Source organism: Pagrus major, chromosome 8 (genome assembly GCF_040436345.1).
Source record: "Pagrus major chromosome 8, Pma_NU_1.0".
Lineage (NCBI taxonomy): Eukaryota > Metazoa > Chordata > Actinopteri > Spariformes > Sparidae > Pagrus > Pagrus major.
Window position 1 is genome coordinate 20,295,237 of NC_133222.1, and position 15,939 is coordinate 20,311,175.

The 15,939-nt window shown below is 40.1% G+C and overlaps 1 protein-coding gene across 1 annotated transcript in view; it reads right to left on the reverse strand.

Moving 5' to 3' along the window:
• LOC141000960 (protein inscuteable homolog) overlaps window positions 1-15,662 on the reverse strand; it is a 31,559-nt gene extending 15,897 nt beyond the window's left edge. Inside the window, exons 1-5 of the mRNA XM_073471849.1 lie at window positions 15,604-15,662; window positions 3,604-3,970; window positions 3,133-3,185; window positions 2,916-3,039; window positions 2,015-2,128 (exon numbers count right to left, since the gene is read on the reverse strand). Of these exons, the coding sequence (XP_073327950.1) occupies window positions 2,015-2,128; window positions 2,916-3,039; window positions 3,133-3,185; window positions 3,604-3,970; window positions 15,604-15,662 (717 nt within the window). The remainder of the gene's footprint in view (window positions 1-2,014; window positions 2,129-2,915; window positions 3,040-3,132; window positions 3,186-3,603; window positions 3,971-15,603) is intronic.
• Between the last annotated feature and the right edge of the window lie 277 nt (window positions 15,663-15,939).

A 15,939-nucleotide genomic window follows, 5' to 3' on the forward strand; every position in this document is an offset into this window, starting at 1 on the left:
TATCACTCGACTCTGCAGTTTCCCTCAATACTAAGACGTTTTTAAGCGTATTTCAGCTCATTGTTTTACACTTTTGGTTCAGAGCTCCTATTATTGCTGTTTCCAGCAGCAGGCAGCTTTTTTAAGTAAAAAGGAATGAAAAAACCCATCGTATCGACCAATCGCATTACATGTCCAGCACCAGAGCCAGATATTTTCCTCAGGAGTATTTGGAGACCAAAACGGGCTAAAAACAGAGTGAATTCTGGACATACATTTATCAAGTGGCCAGAAAAAGAAAAGTTTTGTTGTCTAAACCTAACCAAGTAGTTTTGGAGCCTTAATATAACTGGGTAGTTTTGGAGTCTAAGCTTATCAAAAACACAGACATTTGGGAGTATTAATAACAGTCCAAGCTCATATGTCATAATATGTGAACTATTTGTTAGCAAACTTTACTTTGAAAGTCTAACCAGATGTTGCATATTACGTATTATTGCTGACTTACTAGAGCGGTAAGTAGAGCAGCATAGTTTGAAGCTTAAGGACGCTGACCAAGCTGACAAATTTGATGAGTTGGGAGTGAGAACATGTGACTCCAACTGATATGCAAACAGGTTTGCTAACATGTTTGCTATATAATCTTTACATGATGACAATATTATTAGTCATATTATCATATTAACACTTCTTTAGTTTGTACTGTGTTTTAGTTCACCGACCAAACCCAAGGGATGACTATGACCAAACAACAACCCTGTCATGGGAGCTGATGTATTCACAGACAAATAACAAGCAAATTGAGCTAAAGGATCTGCTATTATCATCACGCAAGCTAGATTGATGTGAGCCACAAATTAATACCCAATTTTCCCACAGTACTCTCATTGTCCCTGAGGAGCTGCCACCGCCTTAAACTGTCTGGTGTCCATTAGGCTGCTCAACACTATTTTAAACCCTTCCCATCTGCAGCTTCCAGCAGAATAAAACCAAAAAGATAAGTACCAATCTATTTAACCCTGGTCTGGATTTAAACACAATGATTCATCTCTATTTATCATGCTGTCGGCTTCACTTTCACACATTTAACGTACCCCACTTCTCCATACGCAGCTCACTTAACACTGTCTATCAACAGCAACGCTTGTAAAGAGATGGAGAGGACGGAAACAGCAGGTTCCCAGCCAAATATTTCAACGGCTAATTGCAGTTATTGAAAACAACAAGTGCATGAGTAAAACCAGCAGGCTGCGGAAAATGATAATGAGAGAAGAGCTCGGATATGAGCCAGCAGATACTGTAAAGGGTGTATATGTGAGAGTGTGACAGACAGACTGGTGAGAGCTAATTAATTCAGATGGCAGGTGGAGGATGTTTTGTATTGGGTATTCATTAACAGTCATTGGCAGGCAGGTTTCCTTCAGACACCTCTCCGAGGGCTCGGCCCGCGGCGCTGCAGAGGGAGTTAAGTAAGGTGGAGCGGATTGAAAGGTAAAGATGCCTGAGCAAACTGCATTTGTGATCAATGCTCACTCCTAATGGGAGCTGACAGTATTGATCTGACAAGCTGGCAGTAAAGGAGGTGTGTGTGTTACTCTGTGTGTGTGTGGGCCATCAGGAAGAGTCTTATCAAGAGCATCCTGGAAGCAGTCGGCTAACTAATGTCCAGTTGAGACTTGCTGTCTGGTCTGTCTTGTCTTATCTCACAGGGAAATAGCTTTTTAGAGTCTTGTATCAAGAGATATCTGCAGCTATGTTGAGGATGAAGTGAGCGGTGGGGATGTAGTATCAAATGAAGTTGCCTCTACCAAAGCCTGGGTGGGAGGGCCATGTGAAAATCGTACACATAGGAACATAATACATCATGCTGCTGACTGGTCACTGACGTCAGGATCGGACCTGACAGGTTTTTGCGTCAGTGGTGATGCACTTACAGGTACATTTTGATAAGTGTTTGTTGCCCCAGTTTTGAAATGACGCTCCAAACTAATGATCAAGGTGGTGTTACAGTAAAGGATCAAGGAGTCCACAGTACCTTGGCAATGATGCTGCAGAGCTGAGGTCCGTCCTGGGTGAGGGACAGCAGGTTGCTGATGGCACTGCCGATGGTGTGAATGTTGTCCGATGAGTCAATCTGTTTAATGAGGACCTGCAAGGATCAAACGTTGCATAAGTTAACACTGCAAAAAACTCAAAATCTGACAAAGTATATACGTCTAATTTCTAAAAAAAAAAAAAAAATCTCATTACATTACATCACTTAATATAAGATACAATCACCTTTTAACCAATGCAGTTCACATTGTCAGAAGCTGTTGCTGTCGAATTATATTTAAGTGTCTTTAAAGTGAGTTCTTAAGACATCTCTTGCTGATGTTTCTGCAATCCTCTTAAAAGTAACACAAAAGTTTAAAAAAGAAAAGTGAAATGAAAACATTTTCTCACCCTACTGCATATGTCATTTCAATGACAGCCCAAGGTTGTGCTTATATACCAGGTGTTGAACAATTTCATCAACACTTTCTTTTTTTGCTTTAAATTCAAAAGACTAACTTAAATGCTCAGCTTGATCAGACTGTGGACCACAAACACAAGTCCCGTGTGCAGCATTAAGCTATTAAAACCTATAAATAGAGATAAGTGCGGCATCCATTAACTCTGTCTCACTCAAAGATGATGCAGTCTAGTCCTGCATGTTTACATTTCCATTAAATCTATTATACACTAAGTATAGTACAGTAAGTAAATGGGTATCTCAATGGAGTCAATGGCAGACACACGCACACAAACTCACAGGTTTGTGCAACTACCCCAAACCTCAACCACGACTTTTAAAAGATTAAACAAATGCGTACTGACAGCCTCAATTTAACACCTGATGGAACACGTAAGGAGGAATATATCATGTGAATATCTCAGAGCTGGGGGTTGCTTACCCGGATCTCATTGGCTAAAGCCATGTCGATCATGTTGCTGAAGGAGTCACTGACATCTGTGAGGATCTCGTGGATGGCCTCTCTCATGGACTTCAGGAAGAACTCATCGTCTGTGTGAAGGCACCTGTGGGTACAACGTCATTTTGGATTGTGTTCCACATGAACCTACTTTTTATTATTGTTCCTTATGATTGTCTATTAGCTTGAAGAGCTTTACCTCTCTGTAATATTGGTCAGCTCCATACACTTTTCCAGCAAGGATTTCTCATACTGCAACCGAAGGAAAGAAGAAACACATACATCTTCAATAAAACACAGAAAATAAATGGCTTTGTATCAAATATCCTTACAGAAAATCCTTCTCCATTTAACTGAGAGGAATAATCCACATTAAACGCCTGAATATAGTGGTACATTGTCATATACCCAAACTTCAAAAGTTAAGATAATTCACATTTAATCCAGCCGTGACTCTGCACTCACTTGATAGCATTTGGACTTTCTATTGTTAGACTGATAAGCCCATGGAAAATATAAATGGATCTCATTCTAAAATCACGCTTTTTTTATGTGACAGCGTAAAAAATTGGTGTGTCGGGAAGTCTCTGTGCCTTCAGTACTTAAGATCAATTCTGATGGCTTAAAAACTTGTAAAGGCATCAAACTGAATTCCAAAATCAACAGTCACCTTCTGCATCTCAGGTGGTGTGCTTCGGGCAGCGCTGTACTCGTGCACCAGTGAACGCACGTGGCAGTTGGCCCTCACGGCGGTGCTGTGGACCCTCTGCCAGCGTCCTTTCTCCAGTCGCTGGAACATCTTGCCGAGCTCCGTGCTGACCACCAGCGCTCGGCGGAGGAGTGTCTGCAGGTTGTTCCTCGCCACATGGTCCCCTGCTCCGACCCCCGCGGCTACAATCAGCTCTCCCTGTTGGGCGTCCTCCTCCACCCCGATGGGTTTGGCCTGGAGGACACACATACACTCGACCTCGGTCATGTGGCGGAGGTCCTCCATCCAGCGCTGGACCGAGTCGACCTGGAGAGACTGCATGCGGGTACTGTTGGAGAAATGAACATAAAGCTAGTCAGAGGTAGTTTATCAAAGAAAGAAATGTTGATTTAAACTTTGATTTTAATGGCACACACAACATTAAAATCCTTAAAACAAATCAGCACTGACTGAGTTTGCACGTGCTTTGAATGATGACCTGGTAGGAGACCTAGAATTGATTGGATTTTGATGGACTATACAACACAGAACTTATCACTATCTATTCAGTTTGTTTACGTTAGGTTACTATTATTATTACTATTACAAAATAAAGTTGAAATTCCAAATTGCTCCTGATGAGCAGGTTGGCACCTTGCATGGCAGCCTCTGCCATCAGTGTATGAATGTGTGTGTGAACGGGTGCTTTGAGCGGTCAGTAGACTGGAAAAGTTCTCTTGACCTCGACTGATTGGTGTATGCAAAGAAAATTACATTTCCTGCTTCTGAATTGATCTGCCGATAGGAAATCAACATATAATTGACTGTTTGGTTTCATAGCAGCTGCTTATTATTGATATATAAATGAAAGTACAAATTATTGCACAAACAGAACCACATTCATGCAAAAGTACAGTCCTCATCAACAGTATCACATAGATACTGTTGATGAGAACAGTACTGTCTAAGATCCGGGAAGTCATTTGTGCTGACTGGCCTGCTGACTAAAGCCTGGCCTGATTTATATGAGAAAACCGTAATCATCTTTGCCTCCTCCACAAGAAACAACACGCTTAATCAGTAGAAAATGAAGGAAGTGGTTACTCATAAATTCAAACTGGTTGTTGGGATAATGACAGATCATTTCACTTGGCTGTGCCACCCTTGTTCTCCTCCGCCTCCTTTTTCCAAGTATTCCCTTCTTGTTTTTATTAGAAACTTTAGGTCATAGTGTAGGTTTAGTACAGTAAAAAATCAACAAAGACATATTCTTAAACTGAAGAGTAATAAGTGTGATGTCTTTGTAATCGGCTTACCAAAATCAAGAGTAAGGTACAGATTAAACCTCGAGTTTGTCTGTTCTAGTAATAGAATATTACTATGTCATATTGTAAATACCAAGTTCATATTGTAAATACTATGTATATACGAGTTAATTCTATTTCTTATCTCTATTATATTGTTTATTTTTTACTTTTTATTATTGTTTAAGTGTGATACTGTCCTTTGGCTGCTGTGACTAAGGAATTTCCCCATTTGCGGGACAAATAAAGGATTTCTGATTCTGATTCTGATTCTGATTCTGAGAAACCTAACGTTATTTCCAAAGGCCATCAGAAACTGCAGCACTAAAACAGCACCATCCTAAAATCAGGGATGTGTGCTCGAGGTCAATTATCCACCGATAACTGCCGGTTTCCACACTTGTTCATTTAACCGTCATTTTTCCTCAGCATGGAGACGCTTTAACAACAGGCTCCATCGAGCAAACACTCCTCCCCACTTCAATCTCTCCCAGCACCAACTCTAATGAACGCAGGCTTAAGGGAGCAAACCAGAGTCCTGCACCCAGCGAGTCAAAGCTCCTGAAAGGTAGACAGGTCGATGGCTACAACAGCCACCTCTGCTGTGAGTCAACACATGGAACAGGTCTCTAATGAAGCTTGTTATTTTCCTCCTGACTCTCTGGGTATTGTCTGCAGTTTGTGGGAAATGGCAGCTCACTGGAGACAGATATTGCACTGGGATTGAATATTGGTTGATCTGGTTCAAGAGAGGCATTGTGGTTGTGTGTACACTCAAAACAAAGATTTGTCATTGGCCAGCCGCAGCCAACGTCATTACATAACATCCTCCAGGAAGGTATTGGGTTTCAGCTTTTAGTCAGAGCTGGTCGCACGGGACTCAATCATTAGAAAAGCCACAACACCAATTATATCTAATCCAGTATCAAACCATACAGAAGGCAGCCGTTTGCTGAAGAAAATCAATGTGGACTTTTGTTAAGGTCAGAAAAAGGTCTCATTAAAAGCTAGGGCACATTAACACAGCTGACCTACAAGACATTAGCATAAACTGCTCCTCTTAGGATGCCAGCTTTACGATGAGAAAAAGAAGAAAACAGAGAAAACAGGAAGAAATTACAATATAGGATAAAGCATGGATACTGAACCTGACAGGCTAGGTTAGGTCTGAACACAAAATGTAAAAATAATGTCCGGGTTCAGGTTTGGCTGTAAACTGACATGGTGCTTTCAAGTTATTTTCGTGAAAATATAGCGTAAAAAAAGTGATATGTGATATTAAGTTATAAGTGGTAATAAGTGATGGACCTACCTGTGTTGGGGCTATATGTCCTGTTAAGAGTTTTGTATTTACATGACAACGCTTTGAACACAACACAGAGGCTATTTGTCTTCCAGTACATGTATAACCATAGATATATCAAATATATTTATATATTTTTGGGAATTTCAAATAAATGTGCATAGAACAATACCTTTTTATGGTCATCTACTGTAATTTGAGATTTACTTTAAGTTAAAATCTTTCATCAAATTATCTTGTCTCAGCACAATTGGTCCTGAAACACAGAGCACAAATGTTGGAGTAAAATATAAAGTATGGAGCTCAAATCTCCACACTGTATTTGTGTATATAAGATGTAGATTCAGTCAATCACCTGTCAGGTGAGGAGGTGGAATAACGAGGCAGAAGTATTCAAATCTGTCGGCCACGGAGCGAGCAATTCAAAACTCTCTCAAGCAAATAAATCTCCTCAATTTGAAAAAGGATGAAGATGTAATTAGCTGTAAATGTAGACTAGAATAAATAACTGCACAGTGTCACACAGCGTGGTAATCATTAATATGGAGCTTGTTCTACTAAGTGGGGTAAATGGCCTCATAGTTATCATCATGACTTCTGAAAATAGATGAGATATGAGTTTTGGTTTAAATCTCTGCGACTAAAGGAATTAATTTCTCCTAAATGTTCCTTGCAAATAAAATACTACTGAACCATGCTTCTTTTTTTTTATATGCTCACATTCAAAAACCTCTTTAAAACCACTCCAGTTCATCTCTTGTTAGATATTAATCACACAGTGGTGAATAACACAGTGACTCAAACTAAGTGAGTTGAATTAGCCACAATGAGCTCAGAGAGTCACTGCCACCGGAGATGGGAAGAGCTCTTGATCCTTAATTGGCATCATTCTCCTTCATTTCACCCAATTAACCTGCACATTTTTCAAACGCGATGACACGGAAACAGAGAAAATATTCAGATTTGGTTAGCATATATTTCTATAATGTTTATCAGCTACAAAGTGACACTGTGAGGCAGGAAATTTACGAACAAACAACCATCGAAGATATGCAACAATATGCAAAATTCTTTTCATATCTGACCCAATGTGGCTATTTCAAACCATTTTCCACAGTTACATAAGGATGAAGCCATCTTGATTTACACTTCCATCAAGCCACAAAACGTTCCCCTCACTGCGGGAGGGGAAAAAAAGATGATAATAATAGGCTTGTTTTCCAAAGGAGGGGAAGCGGTGCACTTCAGCTCGCAGGGAATGACAAATATTTACATGCGGGGCCAGGAGAGGGTCAGACGACAGCGGCTCTATTATCCCAGACAGGGATCCTGTGGAGATGAAGCACCACTCGTTTTCATCTGCTGGTGGCTGTCAGTAAACTGAGCAACAGACGAGATGTCCTTTTTGTTGTTTTGTTGGGTAAAAATGCGACTGAAAAATTTCAAAATGTTTTTGTACCAGGCTTGGAAGTCGATTCATTTCTCTGTTCTCTCCGTAGATTAGAGGGAGATACTGTTATATTACTGTATATTATATTACAGCTATAATGGATTGATCTGTGCGTCCTAAAAAAAAATAAATAATGGAAAATAAATCAATCTAACATGAGAATCGTTGTTGGAAAACATAGCTAGAACAAACATAAAAATTGAGGAAATCTGAAATCTGATTGGCTGATTGGCATCAATAAAGATTACAAAAGAAGACTGGTATCAAAGTGAGCTCACTCTCCCTGTAACACATCAGGAGAAAATGATAACCAGAGCTTACAAATGATTCACTTTTTCAACTTTTCTTGTGCTTGAGACACACAGAGTTGTTCTGCTGGATGAGTCACTGAGAGGCTGCTGCTCTGACTGTTCAGCTCAGTAATCGTCTATCTCTGAGCTCAACTCCACATTTATGAAAGAGAGACGTTTGTGACTGCAGAGTCACTCTGTGTATGAGGGCTAAACTGCTTTTAGGACTGTGGTTAGAGTTGGAGTTAGGTTAAGGGCTGTAGTTAGACATGTAGTTGTAGTCTGTGTGGGGGTTTAAATACTGTCCATTCTCAATATAACACTACAGTATGTCCATCTAATTAGGGTTTTAATTACATTGCACAATAGACTTCAGCTGATATTGAGCTTGGGTTTAAGACCATATCATTAAGCGCCACTTCAGGTATATCAAAGCTTTTTGAAAATTCTGACTTTCCTAGTTGATGTTGACTTAACGCTATTTACAAGTTGGAAACTCATAATTACGATAACACCGGTATGACATGAACGCAGCATAAGATCAGGGTGATTACATAATGTCAATGAGGGTCCTCACAAGTGGTTAAGTACAAAATGTGTAGAAGTCAGAGTTCAGTCACAAAACTAAGCAGTTCAACAGGATTTGGTTTGTTTTTATATTCAAACATCCAATTTAAAGGGGAATTCCAGTATTTTTTAAACCTTGCCCCTCTGTTGATGTATTTTGGGAAGTAACTGATTTCCAATATATACCAAAACTTTTTAAACTGCGGCAGTAGATAGCCTGAGCTACCATCTGCAACACGGCTCCAATGGCTGCAACGTAATCCTTTGGGGAAACTCTGACTGTAACGTCCATTAAAAGTGCTTGGTTTTGCCACAGACCAGCTGAGGTTGTTATTCTAAATGTCTGACTACATTACAGAAACTATTTCTATGGAGGTAGACCTTTTTGTGAAAAAGTAACATCTTTTTTGTGAGCAGAAACACATGTCTCGCTCAAGGAGAATGCTCTCTCTGAAATCTCGCTACGTGAGTTTTTGCCTCATCTTGATGGTCGAAATCAGCAAAATATTTAGCCATGACTCAACGAAATTCATTCTTGCTGACATTTCCTTTTGGTATACTTCAGACTCCTCTCTCCAACTGTGACTCACGTTTCCACAGTCATCTTCCTGTAACAACTCACCTCTCGGAAGACTTCAGATTAAGAATTCTCTGTGAGTAAGATTTGGGATTCTGGTTACAAAAATGATCTTACTCCTTAACAAAAAGCTCTATCTCTGTAAGAAATACTTCTCATAATGTGGTCAGACATTTGGATAACAACCTTAGCCTGCAAGTAGCAAAACCAACAATCAAGGGAATAAGAGAAGCACATTTGCTTCATTCATACTCTTTTCGCCAACAAATGCTTAGGTTGCAGACAAAGTGAATGCAACATTATTATTTTTTATAAACAGACATCACAATTCGAATGAAAATAATTGGTATCTAGAATTTGTTGCTGATGAAGACAATGACTTATCACAGGCATTAGTATTCAGACAACCCCTAGACAACAAGGCAAACATTTTCTATTCCATGTTTATTCCAAGTGTAAAATCTCTGCTGCACAGTGAATTTCACTTTGTGACAGGCTGCTTTAAAGATGGAATCATCTGCTGACAGCCTCTCCATGCTGAGGGAAACCCTCACCGAGCATAGACACAGAAGTAACACTCTGATGCACCTCCTACAGAATCCCTCATCACAGGCTGAGTCAGTTTGTTTGAGGCTAAAAACAGAAACCATGTCCGCATGAAAACACACTGTAAGCTTTCATCTCATAGCGTGTGCCGACTGTGGGTCATTCCCTAATCACATCATGACGATAGTGAAAATAAATGACAGTAAAGTGCTTTAAACCACAGTGGTAGTCACATATTTGCTTTACATATTGTATCAGCTCTGTGCTGTCGCGCTCGATGGTTAGCGAGCAGCAGACGGGCAGGTTGGAAACTAAGCGGTAGAGCACCTGTTGTCACTCAACTATGGTAGTTATTACACAGCAGGAACTAGTTTGTTCTTCAGGGGCGGTTGCCCATTACCAGCTTGTTCTACATATCACTAGAAGCAACACTTCATAGATTATGAGCACAGGTTGAGTAATGTCTGCTTTAGCTGCTTGATGAATGGTTTCCCTGCACTTCATGCCACCCTGGTGCTGCTGCTGGAGACTGCAAATGATCCCACTGATGTTTTGAATTAAAGAGAAGACGCCCTGTGATGCTCGGTCAGTCTGGTTTAAAGAAGGTGTGTGAAATTAACATGTCTTAAAATACAGAATGGGCTCCATGCTGTTATGGACGAAAACATGAAGCAAGTTACAGAGATAGGTTTAAAGGGTAACACCACCAATTTTACACATTGAAGTATGTTTACAGGTCTTGGGGAGTACTACTGCATATGTGAAAAAGTAATATAACATTTTTTGTGGCTCCAGAGGAAGCTGCATATAATCTGACAAATTGCCTCCAGTGTTGGCCTCTCAGTGGCTAAATTGCATCGTGGGTAATGTAGGCACAAAGTTTTGAAAAGCAGTCCACTGGGGTGCTATGCACTCCCATAACACTGTTGGACTCACTATGGACAGTTTAAAAACAAATTATTAAAATCGATACAGCAGACCTGCCAAACCCGCTGCCTACATTACCCACAATGCAACTTAGCCACTGAGTGACATCACTGGAGACAATTTATCAGATTACATGCAGCTTCCTCTGGACCAACAAAAGGCTTTATGCTACTTTTTATGCAGTAGTAGTACACCCTTTAATGTGTAAAATTAAACTGAAAGTGTCAGAATGTTGATTTGACAAAACAAGAAATATGATGGCTTGGCCTTCAGAAAGTTATAATGAGCACTTTTCATCATTATAATTGACAAATACTTTATTTTGTGTAACCAGCACCATAGCAAGGTTTACAAGGGTTACAGCTCAGACTTAAACTCCCAATTTGTCAAAACGTACACTTTAAGATGGCAGCTGGGTGACCCGTCCTACAATCTTAAAGCGTTTTTTTGACAATTTGGGAATGAGACTCAAAAATCAACTTTTCTTACAAATAGGTCCTTAAACAACTAATACTATAACTTAAGATAAAATAGAACTGTTATTTATCCCAAGGGAAGTCGTTGCACTGCAGTTCGGCACAAAGTAAGTGCAAATGAAAAAAATCTATAAAAGGTATAAAAAAAGTAATGAACAGATATCCGAAATTCAAAATACACTAGGTAACTGTAACTATGATATTTTCCTGCTGACCTTTCCTTTGTCTCCTGTGTGTTCATAAAGTAAATGCATCTCTGAGATCAGTGTGGATGTTTACAAGATTACCAACTTTCACCGAAAACCGACAAATTCTGCCTGTTAGTTTATTTTTCACACAAAGAGACACAAAAAAATTAAATATTCACATTGTGTCAACAAAAGAAAATAAGTTTTATTTGGATAAGAGACTGGCAGGCTCTGGGGTTTGATCATCTATTAGTATAAGTATCCATGTACTCTTTGGATAAAATCCCTCACCAAATGTTTTAAAACATCTGGAAATGTCCACCGACTTCATGCAGTATCACCATCAGGCCAAGCAGCTTGTTTGGAGAAGAAGCACAGCAACATGTGTTCGTTAACACTTTTATTTCTGTTTTGGATCTGACTGGATTCAGTTCAGTGTATCCTCCACACAGTTTTCAGAAATGGAAGTGGGATGGAGCCCTTCATGGTCGTCCAGTGTCTGTTTTTCATGAATATCGCAGCCTGACGCCTGATGTCACTTGTGAACAAATGGAAATCTTTCTCAAATACCACAGCAGAACCGCAGTCCAGCGGGGCAGAGTGAATGGAAATGTGGGCAGAATGAGCTGCGAGATTTTTGAGGACCAGACCATTGTGGCTTTGGCCTCGAGTGAAGGAGGAAACAAGGACACTCTTGTCCCAGAAAGAATTAAATCTGGAGGCAAAAGTACAAAGAGACCAAATAGGATGTTAATGCTTTCCTCTTCTGCTTAAAAACCAGCATATTGCTGAGGAGAACTCTGAACAAAACTCCCTAAACAGAGGATACAGCTCCACTGAAAACTGTGGAAAAGGGTGACAGATGAGCTAAGAAAATGGTAAAAGCATATGGCTAATGGCACTTTTAAATGTGCAAGTCACGCCTTGATTTCATGGGTGAAGGTCAAATGTGTGCTCCTCCTGAAGTAGTAGCCTGGTAAGGGGATATTGAGGCCTCTGATTGGTACAGCTGAATCCTGGCAACAGGCAGACATCTGACTCCCAGATGTTTCAGACGGCCTCTAATGTGCAGCCAAGACCAGGCTCACCTAGAACAGAACTCTGAGTCTGTTCCTCTCACTCTAACCAACTCCAGCTTAATTCTCTCCTTTGTTTGTTCTCTGTGTCTCTGACTCACCCTCCTGCCCGCACACATGCCTGTTTGCATGCACCGAAGGCATGAAAGTACCCATAATGCAGGCATATGTGCAAGATATTATGCTCTTTTCTGTTTCAAACCATCTCCAGCTGACTCATCTTTCACTTTGTTCCATTTTTCTCAGTCTCACATCAGCAAACCCACACTTACGCAACTTCCAACATGCCTCCATGGGCCACAAACACAAATCAGAGCCTAGTTGCCACTATGAAATGTTAACAGTTAACAGTGCTGCAAACCACAGATGCATCCAAGGTTGATTTTTGTACCACGTTCTTTTGTACCATTTTTTTATATATATATATATATACAGTATATATAAAAGTATATATACACATACATGGACCATCTACCATATATATATATATATATATATATATATATATATATATATATATATATATATATACATATATATATACACACACACATACATGGACCATCTCCATCTGTGATTGTGGCAACCAAAGCATGTATTTTAAGCCAAACCATGATGTTTTCCTAAACAGCATTGTGACAAGAGAGAGAGAGAAAATTCAACCTAAACAAACATAAAGTTGCAAAATAAAGAAACTTTCAGTTTTATCTTATCATGTGGTTTTGCATAAATGCACTTATTCTGGCAATTGGGTCGCACAACATATAGGCAGAAAAGAAAATGCACAGGCAAATGGAGGCTCAGAAACTTGGTTAACCTGCACCCAGCGTAATGACCGAGCCTCTTCCAGAGTGAAACCTGAGGCTGGATTGTCCAGATAAGCCTGGTTGAAAGTGCTGTGGAGATGTTTGTCAACTGAGTGCATGTGGGCGTTCCATCTGTGTTTGCAATTTATTTTAATACAATTCAGTCATTGGGCTCCTTTCATTAGTAGATTTACTGACTGTTAGTGAGCCATGTGCTGCACAAACAGGATTTATGTTTGTGTAAAGGAGAGACAGACAAAGAAAGAGAGTAGAAGATGTTTGTTTGTGTGTGTGTGTCTGTGTGTGTGTGTGTGTGCGTGTGTGGTTGCCTATGTATGGCGTGACAGCTGTACTGATTTGATATCCAAGGGCATTCATTACGCATCTTCTGCGACGCTGTGTAAGCATTTGTAAACACACAACTGTCAGAAGATATATATTCAAATTTATTATCGATGACTGAAATACACTCAACCAAAGCAGCTGATGAGGAGGCTTTTCCCATTTAAAAGAAGAAGCATCAGCATCTGACACAACAAAGACATAAATCACTGCTGCGTGACAACAGTTTTGTCTTGTGTCTCCAAAAAGAGACTTTTTCTGGAAGTCAGGAGCAATAGTTTATTTAGAGATTGACGACCATGACGGTTTGAAAACACATAATGGGTTTTGGATGAGTTTTCTTTGGCTGTAAGTTAACAAGACGTGGAAAAAAGGATGTGAAACGAGAGTCCAGTTTTGGTCAGCTGGCCGGTTTGTGCTCCCTGTCAACTTTTGGTGACAGCGTGGACGCAGCGCTGCTCTGTTTTCGCTTCAGTTTCTGATTGTTTGGTATGTGCACACTTCATTTCTGATCTCGACCACATGTGTCTGACAGATTTTTCTGCATTTTTGGTTTCAGTCTGTGGATTTTAAGTGCTGATATGCACCTCAAATATGGAATCAAACTGTGGACAGATGTTTTGTGTGTGCGTGGCAGGGAGTGTGGGAGTGTGTGTCTGTATATGTGTTTGTAATGTCACTGAGGTTTTGACCTTTGCACCTGCTGCTATTGACCGCCTCTAATTCGTTGATCTAGGATACTGACTAAGACCGATATATTGGTCTGGTGATGTTGAACCAACAAGCATCACCCGGTTAATATTTCCCAAGACAGATCTGAAGGATGTGATTTCACTCAGCAGCTTCAGGGCTGCCTCACCCTTTCTCAACACACACATGACCCATCTAACGTTCATGTAGTCTGAGTTTCAGCTCAGTTCCAGTGTTGTGCATCACGCAAACGATACAACTGCGTTATAGTATATAAAGAGTTAAGTATGCAGAGACCAAAATGTTGGTTTGTTGGTTAGAATGACACCATTTGCAGTTGAGATTACAGAAAAGCAGAAACTAATTCTGCTGATTGACTCTGATAAACAGCACTTGAAGTCATTTCTGACATTATTATGGTGAGTCCTTCAACTCATGGACCAATCAGAACCAAATACAAACATCTCTGATACATTAATCTCGTCACAAACCACCGAGGATGACCAGTGACACAACTAGACCCCTGCGTTACCACTGTAAACCTCAATCTCTGCTCCTATTAGAGCTGCCATGATAACAGCGTACCTCACACAGCTGCCACCATTACACACACAATCAGAAGGAGATAGGGGCCAAAGTATGAACGAGGCCTCACCTCACCTCAGCAGATAAAAAAGGAAGGTTGTTTGTTTCTATCATGGGTATTAATGTCCAAATGTTGTTTGTGTGTTTTGTTTGTGTGTTTCTACACCTGTGTCTCGATACAAAATTGTGGCAAAACTAATTGTGAATCTGTTTATGTTTCCTACCATCTACTACCCTTACACAGGAGAGGCCTGACAAGAAACAAATAGATCAAGCAGCTGTAACTCTGATAGGCCTAAATCATGACGAGTCATGTCTGCTCCCCACTTAAGACAGCATCTGTATTTTTTTAATGGATGAATTTGTCTTTTCTGATCCACCTATACCCTTGACAGCCACTATGGTGATTGATATGGACACTGCAGTTTTATAAGTTTTGTAGCCCCCCCCCCCGTCTGAAAGCATGTAATGGTTAGTAGTAGCATGACATGGAAAGGTTGCCTACGGCACAGGAAGCAGAAACTTAACTTAAACTTACCTAACATATTGATTTAAAAGTGATTTTTCGATGGTTTGGGCAGCTAGTACAATTCCAATCACCCTTCACTGCACTGACAGAAGACTTCTTAGTAAAAAATAATATACCTTTCGTTCAGTGTAGCTTATATCTTAAACATCTGGGGCAAGTGGGAAAAATATGTTGTGCTACTGATTTGGTTGAACGTCTCTTTTTAAATCAATAAAAAAATATATATAATTTGTCACATTCATGATTGCTGAACCAACTGTGACTGTGTTGACCTTTGAGCTGGCCTGTGCTGTGTTCAGATCAGTTCAGACTGTGCTGCTACTTGCCTCATTGGGGATGAAGAAAGCGAGCTGCTCTGTCTGGAGCTGCTCTGAGGAGTCGCCATTCTGTCTGCGGCCATCTTACTTCAGCTCAGCGCCTGAAACACAAGACATTCAACATAAACATCATGGTTACAATTGAAAGTGTCTTCCTTTATCAACTTGTTTTAAGTCAGCTGACGGGACCAGAGGTCATCTTTTCTGGCAACATATACAACAGACAACTTATCACAGACAGTCTTTTTGTGATATAGGGCTCCAACTACTCTGTGTGACTGTAAAATCGGTTGCTGAGCTTTGAAGAAATTCAAACTCAGAATTTTAATATTTACAATATAAATG